General features: G+C 40.5%; 1 protein-coding gene across 1 annotated transcript in view; it reads right to left on the bottom strand.

Annotated features, from left to right (window-relative positions):
- Nucleotides 1-21,672, bottom strand: part of LOC131922225 (rho GTPase-activating protein 20-like) — a 36,353-nt gene that overhangs the window by 11,855 nt on the left and 2,826 nt on the right. The window contains exons 2-8 of the mRNA XM_059276994.1: nt 20,219-20,403; nt 18,937-19,086; nt 16,756-16,797; nt 15,906-15,990; nt 9,525-9,602; nt 6,449-6,515; nt 1,937-2,137 (exon numbers count right to left, since the gene is read on the bottom strand). Of these exons, the coding sequence (XP_059132977.1) occupies nt 1,937-2,137; nt 6,449-6,515; nt 9,525-9,602; nt 15,906-15,990; nt 16,756-16,797; nt 18,937-19,086; nt 20,219-20,367 (772 nt within the window). The 5' untranslated portion in view covers nt 20,368-20,403. The remainder of the gene's footprint in view (nt 1-1,936; nt 2,138-6,448; nt 6,516-9,524; nt 9,603-15,905; nt 15,991-16,755; nt 16,798-18,936; nt 19,087-20,218; nt 20,404-21,672) is intronic.

Genomic DNA, 21,672 nt, shown 5'->3' with positions numbered 1-21,672 from the left:
AACTACAGTAGCGTGATGCCTGGCAGATAGATACAGCCAGCGGGGCAACAGTGGTACAACTGGCATGGGACCCGCCAACCACGTTCTGAGTGGATTTCAGATTCAGTGGGCAAGATGGACCCCGTACCTGGCACCAGTTTTGGTACATGGATCAGAGGCCATAGTGGAAATACTAGTAGTATTAAGATGCTAAATGTGAACAGTATTACAGTGACTCCTAATTGTGTGATTTTATACTCGTAGATCAGTGCACCACACAACCCCTGTCAGAGAAGTGATGGTGATCAACACAGATTTCCACAACTGGCCAATGTGCTGAAAATAAGTCTCTTTGGAAGGCAGATCCCTAAATATGGTGTCTATATTATATTCCCTCCTATCAAAGCTCAAGTATCAGCACAAAAAGAGGGCAGAAAGATGGTCAAAGCCATTAACAGTTTTGTTATGGAGTCAACAAAATCTTTTCAATACTCAGTACATCAGTTGCAGCTGTGAACTCTGAACAGCTGTTATAGTACGTCCAAGGACCTTTCCCATCAAAGAGGGAGGTATGTAGAGAGGCCCATGCCTACCTGAGGCAGTGTAGGCAATTGACAGCTGCTACAATGTTGAGATTCTATTTTCCTTAAGGGTGTGGCCTATAGTAGAGGTAGAGCATACCCCAGGGGATGACCCCTACCAAAGGGCACATGGACAACACAGATTGGATTTGATATTGTTATGTTTTAAGGCAGTGGTTCTCAATCTTTGGGTCAAGACGCCCTTGGGGTCACATTTCAGATGTTTATATTATGATTCATAACAGTAGCAAATTTACAGTTATGAAATAGCAACTAAATAACTTTATGGTTGGACTCACAACAACATGAGGAACTGTATGTATTAAAGGGTCATAGCATTAGGCAGGTTGAGAACCACTGTTTTAAGGGGGGAAAGAAGAGGAAAACAGTTGAGTGTGTTGATAGAGGAGGAGTTGATCTTGGAATAGTTTAAATGTGATAAAACACACTATATGAAAATACCAAAGAATTAATAAAATGGTATACTATTTATACAGTTCACCAAAAGCACTGCTCAGCTCAATGCATGGACACAGAACTCTTTGTAATAATAATGTTCATCACAGAACTCTGTGTCAGCCCTAATAATGTCAACCCTAACATAGATGGGTTTAGGGAAACTGGATAGAACAGAACACTTTGCTATTCTCCATTTGGGACAGCAGCCTCTAGAAGGTGCATAGGCCTGAAGCCAGGCTATCATTCTACTGGCCTTCACATCCCACCAACGTGAAAGGAGAAAACACAGCCACCCTCACATCCTAGAGAATTTCCTCCATGCTGACAGGTACAGATGTTTGATAACTAGATATGGGCAAGGACAGTTTGAATACTTTTAAGCAATGTTCATCTTTCTTCTTAACCTGATTTTATTATTTTTAATCTACCTAAGTGTATTTTAATCCTTAGCTTTAATTGTGTTCAGAGGAAGGCTCTGTCCCTTGATTTTAACCCAAATACTTAGTCCTCAACTAAGAAAGACAGGAACAACACTCAACTGGTGCTTCCTGAAATACACCTCCAGTCGTCAGGCTGACAGAACAGGTTTTAGGTGAGGTGATCATTAAGATCCCTGTGACCAATGAAACATGTGCTACTGCGTCTGGAAACATTGGGTGATTAAATAATCCTAGAAAAATTTATTGATTTCCTACTGTGCAAACTGAGAGATGAAGAATGAAAAATCTAAATTAGCATTGCTTTACACATAATGGTCACGACAAAAATATATTAAGGAGAATTTCTGTTCTTGTGAAAATATTTCCCAAACTGTTACCATCTTTTATTGGAAAAGTAATGTCAGTTGGGGTTCGTTGTAATAATTGCAGGAAAAAGGCAACAGAAGGATTTAAAAGCCAGAGAACCTGAACACTTACAGGGAAGAGACGCACTGCTCTGCTGATGGCCTCTGGGTGTCTCCTTGGGCTTTAGGATGAATCTTCCTGGCACGTGATGGGCCTGCAGCTCCTGCACCACCTTTTGGATGTTGAGATAAGCGGTGTATTTGCTTGGACCCAGGGCCATAAATGCATCATTTCCAAGTTCACTCATCTTGATAGCATATGGATTCTCATGTCCTATACAGAGAAAATTCTCAACTTAGATGATGCAAACCGTGCTGAGTAATCACACCTATCTGCTTGTGAGTGTGTGCACACACTGGGGGTGAGCTACAGTTCTCCCCAGGCTCCTGGAGTAAGAAGGCTGTTGTTCCTAATGAATCTGCTGCCCTCACTGAGGAGACTCTAGGGAAGCAGGTGTCTAAACACAGAGCTTTAAAACATAGAGGAAAAAAATCTGAACACGTTGGCTTGCTTGGAGTGCACAGACCATTAGAGCACCATACAGCAGGGTTTTTGTATGATCATCCTTTAAACTCTTTATGGTGTTCTAGTTTCCCGACATCCACTGGAATTTTACTCCTAAGGAGCATCACTTACATCTCCTCCCTCTGTGCTAATCCTTTTAAACACTCCTCCTTCCCATCTCAGTGATTACTCACAAAAAGAGGAAACATGTTGGTTTTGTATTGGCTAATATTTTTCCCACACCCCACTTTACAGTATTTGGCTTGTTCATTTTCACTTGTTATTCCTCCCTGTACAAAGAGTTCTCCAAGATGCTGTACTAAAAATAGAGATTGCCTTTTTTTAGGAATTGAGTGAAACTCTCTTTCACCCATTTCTCCTTCATCCCTGCTGTCACAGTGAGCGCTTGCATTTCCTTCCATCTGGCACAGATGCAATGCTGCATTTAGCCAAATAGTGCAGCAGCACTCAGTGTTTAGGGCACAGGAAGCCGTAGAATGAACATAGTGACAGAAGCCTGGGCTCCAGGTCAATCCGACGTTGATGCATACTGGAGAACTGAGGGTGTTTGGGAAATGTAGCTAAAAATGGCTGCTAAGGAGCCACCGTGAATAAAAAGTTCTTAGAATATCTCTGGATAGCTGTGGTGTATGAAGCTGCTACAAGATTTAATATCAAGTTAAGATCTTAACAAATTAATGCATACTATTTAATCAATATGATTGTCGTCTGTGTTTGCTTTCTCTGCACATATTCTCCTTTGACTAGACTTACAATTGTGTCAACAGTACAAAGACCAACAACAGCCAAGTTGTTGGCTAATGCCTGTACTTCCAGAACACAGGATCCTGAGGTAGAGAGTGGAAAAGTGTGAAGGCCACCCTAAAAAACAGAGCAACATCTTGTCCAAAACAAAATCCAAAAATGCTATGAACTGAGCGGTGCAGTCTGCCTTCGTGTTGTCCCGGGTACCGCTTGTATCTAAGAGGGACAACAAACACTTATTTTCTATTTATCCTATTATCTAGTATCACTTCATATAACAACTTTCTAAATTGTATTACAATGTCTGCAAAGATGTGTTTCAGGGACAAAATAGAAGCAGGATCTATCTATCTATCTATCTATCTATCTATCTATCTATCTATCTATCTATCTATCTACCCACAAGTAACAACAATTAACAATAGAACAACAAAAATGAAGCCATGAATATAAAAGAACAAGGAGTGGTGTACGGGAGGGTTTGGAGGTGGGGAAGGGAAGGTAGAAATGTTGTAATTATGTTTTATCTCAGGTTGAGATCAAATCAAGCAACGCGAACCTAAGAGAAGACAGATTCCCACAGACGCCCTCACTGCACCTACCACCGTTCCAGTGTCTTGAAGTAAAGTCAATCACAGTGAAGTTAATTCATAAGCCAGTCTTTGTTGTAGCTAAATTATTCTGATAGTTATTTTACAACATTTGACCAAGAACATATTTTGCAAAATACAGTAAAATAAAGGACATGTTTCTCATTCGGAAAATACTTGAAGGGTGTGAATATTATCTCATTTCATTTTTGTGATGAGCAAAAGCCCTGATAGGAACAGATGTACAATGAAGATCCATCACAGACTCACGGCCATGGCTGGATTTTAGCTTCTGAGAAGCAAATGTAACAATAATGAGAACATGAACACTAATTGTGGAAAGTGAATTTCTTAACAGTTTCTTTTTTTGTTTTTCCATCCAGAAGAACAGAAAATCTCTGAGTGCTTTTTTTTTATTGTAATGCAAAAACTTCACATTTTCTCTGTAAGTAACCAGACGTTGTACATGAAGAGATTTATCATACACAGACATCCACAACTGGTCAGAGAAGGCACGACTGTGGAGTGCCCACCCCACCTGGTACATGCGCAGTGCGACTTCTCCACCTAAAGCTCAGCAAACTTCCTTGGAGGAGAAGGAAAGACTCTAAGAGTCAAGGAGCAGGATGGTGATGGGAGATTGTGTCTTCTGTATGTGAGGGGAGCTGAACCCACAAGATCTCAACAACTTGATCACCGAAATGGGACTTGAAAGAATGAAAAGACCACCTGACAGGCCAATGTGTGGGGGAATATCCAGGCCTCACACTTAAGAGGAAGAGCCGTAGGCAATGAATGCTTGCAGAGGGAGAGAGACTCGGTGTTCTTCAGGGATGAGCTCCTGAGAGGCCATCCCATCTCAAGTGGACTGGACACACATGTGAGCAACACTAAATAGGCTTAAAGAGGTTTGTATGCTTATACATATAGCGAGAATAATTAAAGAAGAAAAGTTAGAGTTTCTGATGGGGAATGAAGTGGACATGGCAGAAGTCTGAGGAGCCAGAGAGAGGGACTGAAAATGACATAAATCCATTACTCATATAAAATTCTGAATAAACAGTTCCTCTCAGAAGTTGAAGTTAAGTTCCTGTTGCTGAAGCCACCTTACACTTTGGACAAGGGACTCTGGGGATCTGAAATGCATCTGACCTGAAAGTCTCCTCTGTTTAGACCAGTGGTTCTCAACCTAGGGGTTGGGACCCCTTTGGGGGTTGATAACCCTCAGAGCACTTGTATAAAACCATCAGAAAACACAGATTTTTACATTGTGATTCATAGCAGTAGCAAAGTTACAGTTATGAAGTAGCAATGAAAATAAATTTATGGTTGAGGGTCACCACAACGTGAGGAACTGTATTAAAAGGTCGCTGCATTAGGAAGGTTGAGATCCACTGGTTTAGACTTTTTGTAGTACTGGGATGCATTCAACAGTTCACTCAGCCAAAGGCCTATGAACCACACCAATGACCAGCATGGCAGGATATCTGTAAGGCTGCTGTAGTAGCACTTATATCTTGGTGGTACCCAATGGCTGTCTAATTGGAGTTAAGGTCTGGTAAACAGGAGGGAAAGTGTGCCAGATACTGTAAACTTAGCCAGCTTCATAGTAATGTGGTCATGGATATTACAGGAGAACATACTGTTGCCATTTTTTTTAAAGATTTATTTATTTATTATGTATACAGCATATGTGACTGCAGGCCAGAAGAGGGCACCAGATCTCACTACAGGTGGTTGTGAGCCACCATGTGGTTGCTGGGAATTGAACTCAGGACCTCTGGAAGAGCAGTCAGTGCTCTTAACCTCTGAGCCATCTCTCCAGCCCCTGCCATTTTTTTTAACTAAAATAATGCCAACTGAATTCTAAACATTTATCTAAGCATCTACAGATAAGTGTAGATCTCACTCATCATCATAGATGTTCCTTCTGCAGCGGCAGGAACCATTACAACCAGTCAAATGTAAAGAACAAATGATTGTGGGGCCCCAGCACCAATGGACACCTACAACAGAGCTCTAAGGCTCATGGGAAATCATGGAAGAAGAGGGGGAAAGATTGTAAGAGCCAGATAATTAGGAATGCTGCTCTGAAATTGTGTTTTCTATATATAAGATTACACCCATGAAATCTCAGCAACATGACTGCCTAAAAAATATAAATACAACAGTTGACATGCCAATGTGAATCTGGGAAATCTCACGAGACCACACAACTGTGGGAAGAGCTACAATCGATGAACAACTTTCAGGAGTTATTAGCCTTCCCCAGGGATGAGAGCTCTGATTGGTTACCAAATACCAAGTGACCTGTCCTAGAATCGTATTTAAGCAGGCAACACTGAAGTGACTAAGTAGATTGTATTTATATGTTTGTTCATTTGTGTGCATATGTAACAAAGAGGCTAAGAGGAGACCCTTGACTTGAGATGGGGAGTGACACCTGGAAGGGTAGGAGGGAGGATTAGGAGGCGGGGATGATTTAATTATATTTTAATTAAATAAAAAGATATTTAAAAAAAACAATTACCAACTACAAAAAGAAATTACCAAAAATGCCTTTTTATCATATACCTGGACTAGAGACAAGACTCCATAAATGTGTCTTAGATGATGGAAGAACACCATATAGGATTTTTACTTTATTTAACCTGAAGACCAACCAATGAAAACTTTTGACAGGTTAGGGTTACAGGTTAGAACTCTGTGGATCCCTCACACTTACCTAGGAGAGGGCATGGCGCTTCTTCTTGGCCAGAAGAGAAGCAGAGCTGGTAATCTCCCTCAGCATTCTGGGAGACAAGAGAACAAGAGTCACAAAGAACCTTTCTCAGGAGACACTTGAACTGAAAACTCCCTTTCCACTTCCATGTCTCTAAAGCTGCAAAATACTGTGGTCAGCAGAGTTCCTGCTCTAGAAGTGGCTGCCACTGTGATTTAAGGTTAGTGAGTTCAGAGGCCTCTGTCCCCTCCGTGAGTCTGCAGGGACACAAAGGTCCTGCTTTCTTCTTCTTGGTGCACACAGATCTGAGAAGTCACAAAGTGATATGTTTGCCGCTGTTTTGTGAGACTAGGAATATTTTTTTGTTGTTGTTTTTTCGAGACAGGGTTTCTCTGTGTTGCTTTGTGCCTTTCTTGGATCTTGCTCTGTAGACCAGGCTGGCCTCAAACTCACGAAGATCCACCTGCCTCTGCCTCCCGAGTGCTGGGATTAAAGGCGTGCGCCACCACCGCCTGGCTGAGATTGGAATTTTTAAAAAATCAGTTCATTCCCTGTCTCTAAGAGAGAAAAAAATCCCAAGATCCCTGTCACTTGCTTCCCTATACCATTTGGATGACACTGAGCTTTGCCGTCACATGTCCCTGCTTTAGACAAATTATTGCCCAAGAGCCACACTTCCACCGTGACTATGACGGCTGAGCCAAGCGAACCCTGAGAGCCTTGGAACTTCAGCAAGTCTGAGCAAAGGAGACAAAGGCCAGAGAGGCCTGGAGGAGACTGGGGTGTAAAGTCAGGACCTGGTTTCCTTCAGAGACCCTATTTTGCAGAGGAAAGGGACGGGGGTCTGGCCTGGAAAATAGGCCCTATGCAGAAAACAAGTTCCACAGACTTACTGTCCACAGGCTGGGATCCATTTGAAACAAGCAGATGTAAATTATAAAGACTATTGAATTATATCACAGCTCTATTGGAGAGGCAAGAATGCACCTCAGAGGTGTTATTATTTTCTAATACATTAAGTAGTTTTGATTCCTGATTAAAATATCGCTTGGCTTTGCAGAGTGAGCACCCAATTAGGGGAGCTAGCAGGTACAACTCACACATGTGCACACGGACACACACACATACACAAAGAGAGACAGACAGACAGACAGACAGACACACACACACACACACACACACACACACACACACACACACACACAGAAACTAATGTCCCCAAAATGGTCACAGAAAGGAAGTAAGATCTAAAATTCCCTCCTGTAACAGGCTAATGAAAATGAGACTAGAATACCACAAATCATGTACGCAAATATGACCGAATAATCATTTCTCTTTACGTTAAAATAGTGCTTCTTCTTTTTCTTGTGAGTCTGAGCCATTTACATTAAAAAAATTCACAAATGTGACCATGATGAAGTTCATTTTACTGTCAGTGAGTGTACTCAAGGAGAATCATATGACTCACCCAACAGTCAATTCTTACAAAGACTCGTGTATCATGCATGATGAATATGAATGTAAAGATGTCTGCTATAAAATATAAAATCTATATGCTTAAAAATAGCCTATTTCATTATACTCATATATAGAAGTGATCAATTATGCCATATACTGATGGTTCTGAAGCTTCTAGGGCATTTAATCCTATCACTCTGACAAAATTTGAAGTTATGAAAAGGAATTTTCACAGTGAAAATTTCATACTAGGAATAGTACTGCACAAGGGGTTTTCATTGTGCCGAATGATACTCTCTTTCATAAAATTACTCAGTTCTGTGGCCCTGCCTCTTTTCTGCTTGGAATTCACAGACACACCCATGTCTGCTACCCACACTGCCAACCATGTACAGCAGTCCCCTCACAGCCTAGAAACCATGACAAACCACGTGTACCAGCAAATGGCATAAGTGAGTCGGGAGATATGGCTCAGCAAGTAAAGGTTCTTGCCCCCGAACCTGGAAAATAAATCCACAAAATTGACCTTTGCATGCATTTCCACCTACAGATCACACACACCTGCGCGCGCACGCACACATACACACACACACACACACACACACACACACTTAAAATGAGCGAGTTTGAATGAATAATTAAGTGGTCTACATCCTTGGTTTCTGTCAAACATTATCACCCTCTTTACCAGTCAATTCCAGCATCAGTTGTTGGATTTTGAAGACCAGATGCTGGGCATATGGCTCTAGTCACATGTTCTAATTCACATTGCATATCAAACCTTTCGTTAAGCAATTATTGTATCTGAATCCTCAAGGAATAAATTAGTATGAAAAAGGAGGAAATAGCAAAGAAAATACAGAAAAAAATGAGCCAAAAATACATCAGGAAATTGATATTAACAATGTTATACAATGTTCATCGGGTATATAAACATATATATAATCATTATATGTATATAAATATGTTCACACACAATGTACACATCAAAATTCAAGTTGCTTGCACTTGACCATACAGATGGGTTTCATTGTGCTATGAATTTTCTTTTCTTTTTTTTTTTCAAAACAGAGTTTCTCTGTCTAGTCCTCACTATCCTGGAACTATGTGGACCAGGCTGGTCTCAAACTCACAGAAATCCACCTGCCTCTGCCTCTCAAGAACTGGTATTACAGACATGCACCACCACTCCCAGCATGCTAAGGATTTTCATTCACATAGAATTTGACATGAAATACAAGAGCAGCTGGAGAGATGGCTCAGAGGTTAAGAACACTGGCTGCTCTTCCAGAGGTCCTGAGTTCAATTCCCAGCACCCACATGGTGGCTCAACAACCATCTGTAATGAAATCTGGTGCCCTCTTCTGTTATCCAAACATATGCCCAGGCAGAAGACTGTATACACAATAAATAAATTAAAAAAAAAGAAATACAAGAGCAGTGTCTATACATGGGCTAGTGTAACATGTTAGCTGTCTGTGCTTCTTCAAGTAGAGATGAAAGAATGGGAAATTGACACAAAGAATAAGCAGGTATCTGACAGTGATGTTTATACAGACATTAAATATGTATGGAGTATAAAAAGAAAAGATTTTTAAGTAAAAACTTTGGAGTCACTTACAGGTATTCCCAGCACTGGTTGTAACTTTTTGACAATGTCATTTACTGTGTCCAAATGTGTTGCTGTTACGGTGAAAGGCTGTAGAAAACACAGAAAAGCATGGTCAATTATCAATGTGAAATCCCTTGATTTTGTAGTTATTTACCCGCTTATTACCATACCATGAAACCAAACTTACTGAAAATCATGACAAAGACAAGCATATAGATGCATGAGAATCTGTTATGATTTTCCTTTCCTTTGTATAGCCTGAGGCCAGTAAGAAGTGTTTCAGTATAACAGATGTCACCCAAAAGACTTGGTGCATTTAACATATAAATGAATGCCACCCAAAAGACTTGGTGCATTTAATATATAAATGGGTGTCACCCAAAAGACTTGGTGCATTTAATATATAAATGGATGTCACCCAAAAGACTTGGTGCATTTAAATATATAAATGGATGTCACCCAAAAGACTTGGTGCATTTAAATATATAAATGGGTGTCACCCAAAAGACTTGGTGCATTTAATATATAAATGGGTGTCACCCAAAGGACTTGGTGCATTTAACATATAACAGGGAGAGGACGAAGCTGCAACAGGCAAAAGTGCTTTTCTGAAGCTGATGAACTGGGTTAAATTCCTGGGAAACATGTGGCAGAGAGAACCACATCTGGTTGTCCTCTGACATGTGAACGTGTGACCTACACACACACACACACACACACACACACACACACACACCCCAATGTTATAATTTTAAAAGTTCACAGCCAAGCAGTAGTTAGTTCTATAAAAGGATATTCTTTTTTTTTTTTTTTTTTTTTTTTGAGACAGGGTTACTCTGTATAGTTTTGGTGCCTGTCCTGGATCTTGCTCTATAGACCAGTCTGGCCTCGAACTCACAGAGATCTGCCTGGCTCTGCCTCCCAAGTGCTGGGATTAAAGGCATGGGCCACCACCACCCAGCTAAAAGGATATTCTTATGCTTAGGAGATTGCTAAATGTTCAAGAGCCATGGTGTATATAACAGATCACACACACACACACACACACACACACACACACACACAAATATTAACAGGTGAATATAGTAGAATATATGGGATCCTTTGTAATGAGCTGTACTTTTATGTATGTATTTAATTATGTCCACCTAAAGATAAACTATTTAAGAGTAACTAAATTTCATTTAAAAGATAGAAAATATTCCACCCAACACCAAAGAATATACATTCTAGTTAGCAGCCCACAGAGGCGTTTCCAAATCAGATCACATGAAGGGGCACAAAACAAATACTCAGAATGTCTGAAAAAGTAAATAACTCAGTGTATCTTATCTGACCATAATGAACACAGATTTTAAATAAATAGCAAACAAAGCCCTAATAAGTACAAAAGCTCATAGAGATTAAAATACTCATAGCTGGGCGGTGGTGGTGCACGCCTTTAATCCCAGCACTCCGGAGGCAGAGCCAGGCGGATCTCTGTGAGTTTGAGGCTGGCCTGGGCTACCAAGTGAGTTCCAGGAAAGGCGCAAAGCTACACAGAGAAACCCTGTCTTGAAAAACCAAAAAAAAAAAAAAATACTCATGACTGAATGATGAATAGGTCTAAAAAGAAATCAGGAAATAAATACACACGATCCTTGGAACTAAGTGAAAGTAAAAATACAGCACAACAAAATATCTGGGATACACTGAAGGCAGTTCTAAGAGGGAAATTTATAGCTCTAATTGCTTAAGATGAAAAATCAAAAAGAGCAGAAATAAATGATTTAATGATTCAACTCAAGAATATGGAAAAAGAAGAACAAACCAAACCCAAATCCAGTATCTTGGGATAAACCTAACAAAGAAGACTAAAGGCCCCAGTAGAAAACTATAAATCTCTGAAAGAAAGGGATTGAGGAAGACATAGAAAATGGAAAGACTTCACATGCTCATGTATTCGTAAAATGATTATTATGAAAATGACCATTGTACCCAAAACTACTCAAAGACTAAATACAACCCAAATCAAACTCCCACAATATTTTTCACATAATAATTAAATCACTAAACATACAGAATAAAGAAAGAATATTAAGAGCAGAAAAGGAAAAAGACCAAGTGACTTGTAAAGGCAGACTCATCAGAATTAACACCTAACTTCTCAGTGGAGACTCTGAAAGCCAGAAGGTCCTGGACAGATGTAATACCGACACTAAGAGATCATGGATGCCAGCCTAGACTAATAGACCCAGCAACATTTTCAATCACCATAGATGGAGTAAACAAGACATTCCAGGACAAAACCAGATTTAAACAATACCTATCCACAAATCCAGCCCTACAGAAAGCCCTAGAAGGAAAACTCCAACCTAAGGAAGTTAGATACACTCTCGAAAACACAGGCAATATATAACACCACAGCAGTAAACCCCAAAGAAGAGTACACACACACTACCACCAAAAAAATAACAGGAATGAACAATCACTGGTCATTAATATCCATCAATATCAATGGACTCAATTTGCCTATAAAAAGACACAGGCTAACAGAATGGATACAAAAACAGGATCCATCCTCTGATGCATACAAGAAACACATCTCAACTTCAAAGACAGACATCACCTCAGAGTAAAAGACTGGGAAAAGACTTTCCAATCAAATGGACTTAAGAAGCAAGCTTGTGTAGCTATCCTAATACCTAACAAAATAGACTTCAAACTAAAATCAATCAAAAGAGATTGGGAAGGACATTACATATTCATCACAGGAAAAATCCACGAAAATGAAGTCTCAGTTTTGAACCTTTATGCCCCAAATACAAGGGCACCCACATTTGTAAAAGAAACATTACTAAAGCTTAAATTACACATCCAACACCACACATTAATAGTGGGAGATTTCAACACCTCACTCTCACCACTGGATAGATCTGCCAGACTGAAACTTAACAGAGAAGTAGGGGATCTAATATGACTCAAATGGACTTAACAAGTATCTACAGAACATTCCACTCTAACACAAAAGAATATACCTTCTTATCAGTACCCCATGGAACCTTCTCTAAAATCGACCACATACTCAGTCACAAAGCAAAAAAAAAAAGTGGAATAACTCCAGCAAGGAAATAGTCAAATTGGGGGCTGAAATCAATAAAATAGAAACAAAGAAAACAATATAAAAAAATCAACGAAACCAAGAGTTGGTTCTTTGAGAAAATAAACAAGATAGACAAGCTCTTATCCAAACTAACCAAAAGGGAGAGAGAGAACATCCAAATTAACAAAATCAGAAATGAAAAGGGAGACATAACAGACGATCAGGAAATCTGGAGAATCATCAGGCCATACTTCAAAAACCTGTACTCCACAAAATTAGAAAAACCTAAAAGAAGTGGACAATTTTCTGGATAGGTACCACATACCAAAATTAAATCAAGACCAGATAAACAACTTAAATAGACCTATAACTCCTAAGGAAATAGAAACAGTCATTAAAAGTCTCCCAACCAAAAAAGAGAAAAGAAAAAAAGCCCAGGACCAGATGGTTTCAGTGCAGACTTCTACCAGAATTTCAAAGAAGAGCTAATACCAATACTCTTCAAATTGTTCCACACAATAGAAACATAAGGAACATTACCAAACCTTTTTTATGAGGCTACAGTTACCCTGAAAGCCAAACCCCACAAAGATGCAACAAAAAAAGAGAATTACTGAGCAATCCCCCTCACGTACATTGATGAAAAAATACTCAATAAAATATTGGCAAACTGAATCCAAGAATACATCAAAAAAATTATCCACCATGACCAAGTTGACTTCATCCAAGAGATGCAAGGATGGCTCAATATACAAAAAAAACTGTCAGTGTAACATACATATAAACAAACTGAAAGAAAAAGAAACCCACATGATCATCTCATTAGATGCTGGAAAAGCCTTTGACAAAATCCAACACCCCTTCATGATAAAGATCTTGGAGAAATCAGGAATACAAGGAACATACTTAAACATAATAAAGGCAATTTACAGCAAGCCAACGGCCAACATCAAATTAAATGGAAAGAAACTCAAAATGATTCCACTAAAATCAGGAACAAGACAAAGCTGTTCACTCTCCCCATACTTATTCAACATAGTACTCAAAGTCCTAGCTAGAGCAATAAGACAACAAAAGGAGATCAAGGGGATACAAATTGGAAAGGAAGAAGTCAAACTTTCACTACTTACAGATGATATGATAGTATACATAAGTGACCCCAAAAATTCTACCAGAGAACTCCTACAGCTGATAAACACCTTCAGTAATGTGGCAGGATATAGAGCTACAGTAATAAAAACAGCTTGGCATTGGCATAAAAACCGACATGTGGACCAATGGAATTGAATTAAAGACTCTAACATTAAGCTGCACACCTATGAACACCTGATTTTTTACAAAGAAGCCAAAACTGTACAATGGAAAAAGAAAGCATCTTCAGCAAATGGTGCTGACATAACTGGATATCAACATGTAGAAGATTGCAAATAGATCCATATCTGTCACCATGCACAAAACTGAAGTCCAAGTGGATCAAAGACCTCAACATGAATCCAGCTACAATGGACCTGATAGAAGAGAAAGTAGGAAGTACTCTTGAATGCATTGGCACTGGAGATCACTTCCTAAATATAACATCAGTAGCACAGACACTGAGAGCAGCAATTAATAAATGGGACCTCCTGAAACTGAGAAGCTTTTGTAGGGCAAAGGACATGGTCAATAAGACAAAGTGACAGCCTACAGAACAGGAAAAGATCTTCACCAACCCCACATCTGACAGAAGGCTGATCTCCAAAATACATAAAGAATTCAAGAAACTAGACATCAAACACTGAACAATCCAATTAAAAAATGGGCTACAGAGCTAAACAGAGAATTCTCAACAGAAGAATCTCATATTGCTGAAAGACATTTAAGGAATTGCTCAACATCCTTAATCATTAGGGAAATGCAAATCAAAACAACTCTGAGATACCATCTTATACCTGTCAGAATAGCTAAGATCAAAAACTGAAGACAGCTTATGTTGGAAAGGATGTGGAGCAAGGGGAACACTCCTCCACTGTTGGCGGGAGTGCAAACTTGTACAGCCACTTTGGGAATCAGTATGGCAGTCTCTCAGAAAATTGGGAATCAATTTTCCTCAAGACCCAGCTATACCACTCTTGGGCATATACCCAAGGAATTTTCAATCATACCACAAGGACACATGCTCAACTATGTTCATAGCAGCATTATGTGTAATAGCAAGAACCTGGAAACAACCTAGATGCCCCTCAATTGAAGAATGAATAAAGAAAATGTGGTACATATACACAATGGAGTACTACTCAGCAGTAAAAAAAAACAATGACATCATGAAATTTGCAGGCAAATGGAGGGAGCTAGAAAATGTCATCCTGAGTGAGGTAAACCAGACTCAGAAGGACAAACATGGTATGTACTCACTTATAAGTGGATTCTAGATGTAAAGCAAAGGGTAACCAGACTATAAACCACAGCTCCAGAGAAGTTAGCTAACAAGGAGGACCCTAAGAGGGATGTACGGATCGCTCTGTGAAGGGAAAATAGATGAGATTTTTATGAGTAAACTGGAGATGAGGGGTGGGCAATGGAGGGTAGGGGATGGGGGATGAGAACATGAGGGAACAAGATGGTCAAGCTGGAACAGGAACAGAGTGGGAGAGCAAGGAAAGAGATACCATGATAAATGAAGACATCATGGGAATAGGGAAAAATGGGGTGCTAGGGAAGTTCCCAGGAATCCACAAGGATGACCCCAGCTTAGACTACTAGCAATAGTGGAGAGGGTGCCTGAACTGGCTTATCCTCGTAATCAGACTAGTGAATATCCTAACTGTCATCAAAGAGCCTTCATCTAGTAACTGATGGAAGCAGATGCAGAGATTCACAGCCAAGCACCAGGCCGAGCTCCAGGAGCCCAGTCAAAGAGAGGGAAGAGGGATTCTATGAGCAAGGGGCATCTAGATCACGATGGGGAAAGCTACAGAGACAACCAAACCAAACAGGTGGGAACTCATGAACTTTAGACCAACACCTGTGGAACTTCCAAGGGACTTGGCACGGAGTGTTTGCTGTCTGCACACTGTAGCTCACACGGCTTACTCTGGCTTCATGTTAGTTAGTATTTGTTTTATACAGGCAAAGACGCATTTGTGGACAAGAAAATACTTTTTTCTGGTAGCACTGACTAAACTTTCAATGTCCTGTCATTTTATCTCTCTAATTCTCCCTCTTCTCGTCCCGTTTCTTCCCATTCTTCCACCAACTTCTCCTCCCTGCCCCTTCCCTTTGCTGCATCGGCCATTACAGTACAATATCGTCTTAGTCTAATGTGCACATACAGTGTTCCCGCTCGGGCTGTCCTCTATGAATATCTCCAGTGCGGTACTCATCCCGTGGTACTTCTCCTTGGTTTGATTAATGGATCTGGACAAATTTGATAAGGAGACAAAAAATATGAAATGAACTTATACTTGCTCATTTTCACATTAATCAAGTTTGTCAATGTTTTAAAAAATTTAAAGATTTATTTATTATGTATACAGTGTTCTGCCTGCATGTGTCCCTGCAGGCCAGAAGAGGGCACCAGATCTCATTATAGGTGGCTGTGAGCCACCATGTGGTTGCTGGGAATTGAACTCAGGACCTCTGAGAGAGCAGTCAGTGTTCTTAACTGCTGAGCCATCTCTCCAGCCTTGTTTAAAATTTTTTAATGCAAGTGAATAGACTCAGAAAATTTTCTATGGCAGATCAAATGAAAAGAAAATGGTTTGGGAAAACAGGGTAAGTTCTAGAAAACAGAGTTGTCTTCAGTTGAGTCATGTAAGCAGCAGAGCTAGTTCTCAAACGTTCCTGCTTGGTTAGTGAGGACGGCTCCATATAGTCAATGAGCAGGAGGTAGCAGTTGGTTTGAGTGACCTGTCTTGACAGTACCATTATCTTCTAGAATAATCTTTGCTCCGACATAAAGGTGGGAGAAAAGGAAACTGTGAGACTAGCAGCCACTACGTCCTCAAACACTGAGAAGTGAGAAATTACAGCAGTAGCCAGGGTCCATCTAAGCAGGAAGAGTTTAGTCAAAGTCAGGCTAACCAGCTCTAGTCAGAACAAGGGGGACAGACCGGGGTGGACTCTTATTCATTCACCACTGTTTAAAGAGTTAAAAAAAAAAAAAGCACAACAATGAAATACCTTTGAAGGAAACAACACCATTCTCTTTTTTGGTCCAAAGATCTGCAATATAAAATTAAACCATATAAAACATTTATGATTGGATTTGAGGAGTATCTTTCGTGACCAACATATTAGAAGCCTGTGATCTGTGGTTACCAGTGTAAGTGTCTTCCTCACACCTGGGCATCTGATAGACCTGCCCTTTGCCGGGTGACCTGTTAGTGACAGGGAGTGGACAGCAGTGTGAAAGCTGGCTGACTGTAGCTGTGGAATCCAAGCTAGCTGACCTATGCCAGGTAAGGCAAGTGCTCTGAGCTTCATTTTCACAACAGATAAAAGGGTGAGTGAGCCTTGTGTGCTCTTGCTGATTGAGGAGGTTATATCATACTAGGGATATATTAAATTGAACACTTCGACTGAGAGTATTTCATTTCTTTTATCCATGTAATGCCTGAATAGTTAGTTTCTTACACTATTGGTAGTTATGAACTATGCTACTAAAATATTTGTGCATGAACTTTTTTTTTTTTTTTTTTTTTTTTTTTTTTTTTTTTTTTTTTTTTTGGTTTTTCAAGACAGGGTTTCTCTGTGTAGCTTCCTCGAACTCACAGAGATCCGCCTGGCTCTGCCTCCCGAGTGCTGGGATTAAAGGCGTGCGCCACCACCGCCCGGCTGTGCATGAACTTTTATGGAGTTGTGTGTTGTCATAGTCAATGAGTCTACACCTAGGATTGGAGCTGCTGAGTTATGTGGAATAGCTGTTGAACTTCCCAGAGAACCATTCAGTTTTCCTTTTTCCCGAGGCAGAGCACATTTCTTGCTTTTACTACTAATTGCACCCCAACTGCTCTCCCCATCTGTATTATTCTGGGGCTGTGTTCATCAGAAGGGTCAGTCCATATCACCCTCAATGTATGCATACACCATTTCTAAATCCTCACATCAAGTTATATAATGGTAAGAATGACGCGCACTGCGTGACATACACTATTACAGATGCTGATTCCCAGTTTTTAAACTGGTCTTTACAGCCTACCTAACACATAAAGGAAAGGTCTACAGTTCAGTCTCTGAACACTGGAAGGACCCCTGGAAATCTGTCATCAAACACTTCACCGTCTCCACTTAAACTGCTTTATGTCAAGTGCAAATTCGAGGAAACTATTACCATAAAAGTGTAATAAGCAGAGAAATCAGGAATAAAAAAGATTGAGAGAACGACCCAAACATGGGTTTCTTTCTAAAACACTCTGTAAATGGTTCCTTAAGTCAACAGCAGAGGCTGCATTTAGTAAGGCTGCCAAGCCTGAAGGCGTGTGTGGTAGCTGACGGAGCTCTGGGATGAGGCTGGATGTTTGGGGGAGGAGTGAGGTGAGGAGGAAGAGTGAGGAGCCATGGGTGAACTCTTCATGTGGTAACTAGTGGAAGTGCTGCTGTGTGGCGGTCCAGAGCAGCAGGTGTGGCCACAGGATCCCTGGGAGTCCTTAGTTGAGAGCTCTCTAGGACACCAAGACAATGCTTATCTACATGCCGGCCTGAGCGTGGGAACCTAGGCTGCTCCTCACAAGTTACCTCTGACTCTGAGTGTCCAATGCACCAGTCCTCACCTCTCCTCTATAGTCATCAAAACTGTAAACTTGATATACAGACACTCGAGGTTCTTGACACTTATGATTATAATTTTCTACAGTGAGACCCTGTTCATTTTGCAGCAGCAAAGGAATTTTGATGCTAACTGGCCTACTTAATGTTACTGAAGAATAAAAACAAACAACATATTTACGTAGTAGGATGACACCTGGTCCTCCATCGAAGATGCTGGAAAAGCAGCCCCAGCCCTCCTCCTCCACTTCCTCCTCTAGAAGCTGAGCACTCTTTCAGTCCTGCTACCAGGAAACTGGCATCCACTAAAAACCCAATGATCTCTATCTTAGGATGTCCCTAGTGATTCCCACCTAGATTCATCCAGCATGGAAACATGTTGAAATGTCTCTTGGAAAATACTAGGCCAGCAGGTGCCAATATGGCAGGTTATAACGAGACAGTTTTCATACAATCAGGTTAAAACAGAATATTGTTTTTAAGATCTGGGCAACAGTTTTTACATTTAAATTGTCTATGTGTACGGAATAATATGAATCCTATGGTGTCCTTCCACAGACAGCCAATGCCAACCAAGGAACAGGTTCTGGTTCTTACCGGAAGGTGGCTATGAAGTTCTCTATGGGCCAGCCTAGGTGAATGGATTTCCTGGCCTGACTGGAGCCCACAAAGTCTGTGGCCACACACTCTCCCATCCACAGGGAAGTCAGAGGGATGATGTATTTTATCTTAAAGGCTAGGTTATACCTAAAAAAAGAGTTAAACAAGGTCTTCATTAGTTTGTTTTTTCAACAAGGGACCTGTGCTCCTGATTAGAGCAAAGCTGGACCCTTTTGTCCCTCTCGGTACAGGCCCAGCCCAGCAAGTGGACAGCTAGAACTCGGTACAGGCCCAGCCCAGCAAGTGGACAGCTAGAACTCGGTAGAGCCTGCACTGAAGGCAGCCGGCCTCTGGAAGACTCTGACAGTACCTTTTCCATATCTGCTTTGAGTATAGACTAGACTATGGATTTGAAGCATACTGTTTTAAATAGTCATTCTTATATATAGAGAGGGAACATCCATTTCAGTAATTTGACCTTATTTCAATCAAGTACTCTGGTTTCATGCTTCCTTAAAACCCCCAGCAGTTATTTTTAAAGCACAGGTCATTAATTTTGCTCTCAAGTGATGAACAGGTATGTGCCATTTTCTAGGAAACCTAAAAAATTTTATGACCTTTGTTCAATTTAATATTTAACAACACCAGCTAATCTGTATTATCCCCACTTTTTTGGTGAGGAAGAGTCAGAATGGCCAAAGCAATAGAGACAGGGTTTGGATCGAGGAACTGCTGAGAATCTCAAACTCTTCATCTACATCTACAGGGTCCCTGTGGTAGTACAACTCTGGGAAGTAGTTCTCTCTTCCATTCAGGCTTGGCTCTCTCTTTCCAAGGCCATCAGCCTTTGCTCTGGGATTGTTCTTTTACAATTGGAGTGTGCAGACAAATTCCATGAACTTGTTATGGGATTTTTAACTCTACAAGCTACCTTGGAAGTGTGAATAATGTACAAAACCAGGTTTTTATTATCAGACATATGCTCCCAGGTTGTCCTATGTTTCTTCCCCCCTTAATAACCAGATCTGGTAGGCTATGTCAATCACACTCCAAAATGTTTGAATTACTAATACGTGCAATCAAGTATGGCTGTTACTATAGATTCTCGATTTTATTTTCTACCAGGGCACTGGACAAAATAGGAGCTCCACAGGTTGTTAAATAATAAAAGAATCAAAACATTTGTAAAAACGTAAGGGGGAAATCCCCTTGAGTTTTTCCACAGTCAGGGTGACACATTGCTGCCTTTAATAATCAGGAGTCTGAAGTAAATACGTACTGACTATTTGTCACAACCAAGAAATCTCTGTACAGGTAGAGGTGACACTTCTTACTGATGCTGTCTCTTCTGAGTTCCACTGGCCCATGGAACATGAGGGTTTGATTCTTGATTTCCGAAGCTGTGACTTTCCCATTTAAAATCTCCATCTCAGAAAACAGGCCTCTCCTGTGACAGGTCAAACACTAACAGAACAGAGATCAACAGGATAGTCAGAGGCCAACAGGATAAACTTTATGAGAAATGTGAAGAGTACTATGAAATTAAATTCATAGGCTCAGTTCTCTAAATACAACTAAATCATTGTTTTCATTTTGCTTCTTTTTTTCAGTTGGACATGCTGAGAAATATGTATGTTTGTATATACATGCATATATGTATATATTGATTTTATATGTACATTTTCTTATATGTTTACCAAAGTCACTGTGATATAATCATCAAGGAAGACTCAAATAAGATAGTTTTGACTAGGAAATACCTCAAAAACTCTTCATCATCCTTTCCATTTTGGGAAGTGCAAATCAAAACGAGTTTGAGATTTCATCTCACCCCACTCAGAATGGCTAAGGTCAACAAACCAGCAGGCATCACATGCTTGCAAAAGCGTGGGGGATCAGAAAAACTCATTCGCTGTTGGCAGGAATGCAAACTTAAGAAGCCACTCTGGTAATCAGTCTGGAGAATCCTCTCAGGTAAGTGAGGCCCAGCTGCACAGCTCCCCGGAATACACCAAAAAGACTTCGGAACTGACTTCACAGACACTTGCTGAGTTGTGTTCATTGCTGCTCTATTCACAACACCTGGGACAGAGCAACCGGAACGTCCTTCAGCAGATGAATGGATAATAAAATTGTGGTACCTATACACAAGGGAACGCTATTCAGCTGTAAAGGAAAATGAAGTCATGAACTTTGCAGATACATGGATGGAAATGGAAAAATATATTGTGTGAGGTAACAGACACAGAAAGACAGACAGCACATGTTCTCTCACATCTGTGGTTCCAAGCTCAAACTCTTCAGATATGAATATGTAACATGGATTAACTGCAGCATGTGAGTAAAAAGGGACCAAGGGGCAGGGGCTAGACAGGGGTCTAGAAAGATACAGCTGATATGAAGGGTAAAGTGGGGAAATGGTGAGGGGTGTCTCTGTGGGAGGAGGGCAGTCAGTACAGATGCAGAGGAAAGAATGAAGGGCAAACAATGTCGTTTGATTAAAGCCTCAGGCAATGAAATTTCCTTCTACTTGCCTAAACTTATACTGTGTATTTGTGTGTCTATATATTTATATGTAGTTCTACCAGTTGGATGACAGCTGAGTCATCTCTGATGATACCCAGAGTTACAAGGTATCACACAAAAACTGTAAGACCAAGCATGGGAAACCTCCATTCAATTCGTTGGTCAGCGTAAACCAAACGACTTCAAGAGCACGGTCTATTGCTGTGT

The sequence above is a fragment of the Peromyscus eremicus genome, chromosome 12 (assembly GCF_949786415.1).
Source record: "Peromyscus eremicus chromosome 12, PerEre_H2_v1, whole genome shotgun sequence".
Classification (NCBI taxonomy): domain Eukaryota; kingdom Metazoa; phylum Chordata; class Mammalia; order Rodentia; family Cricetidae; genus Peromyscus; species Peromyscus eremicus.
Note: the sequence above shows the minus strand (reverse complement) of the source record. Positions and strands in the feature narration are given on the sequence as shown.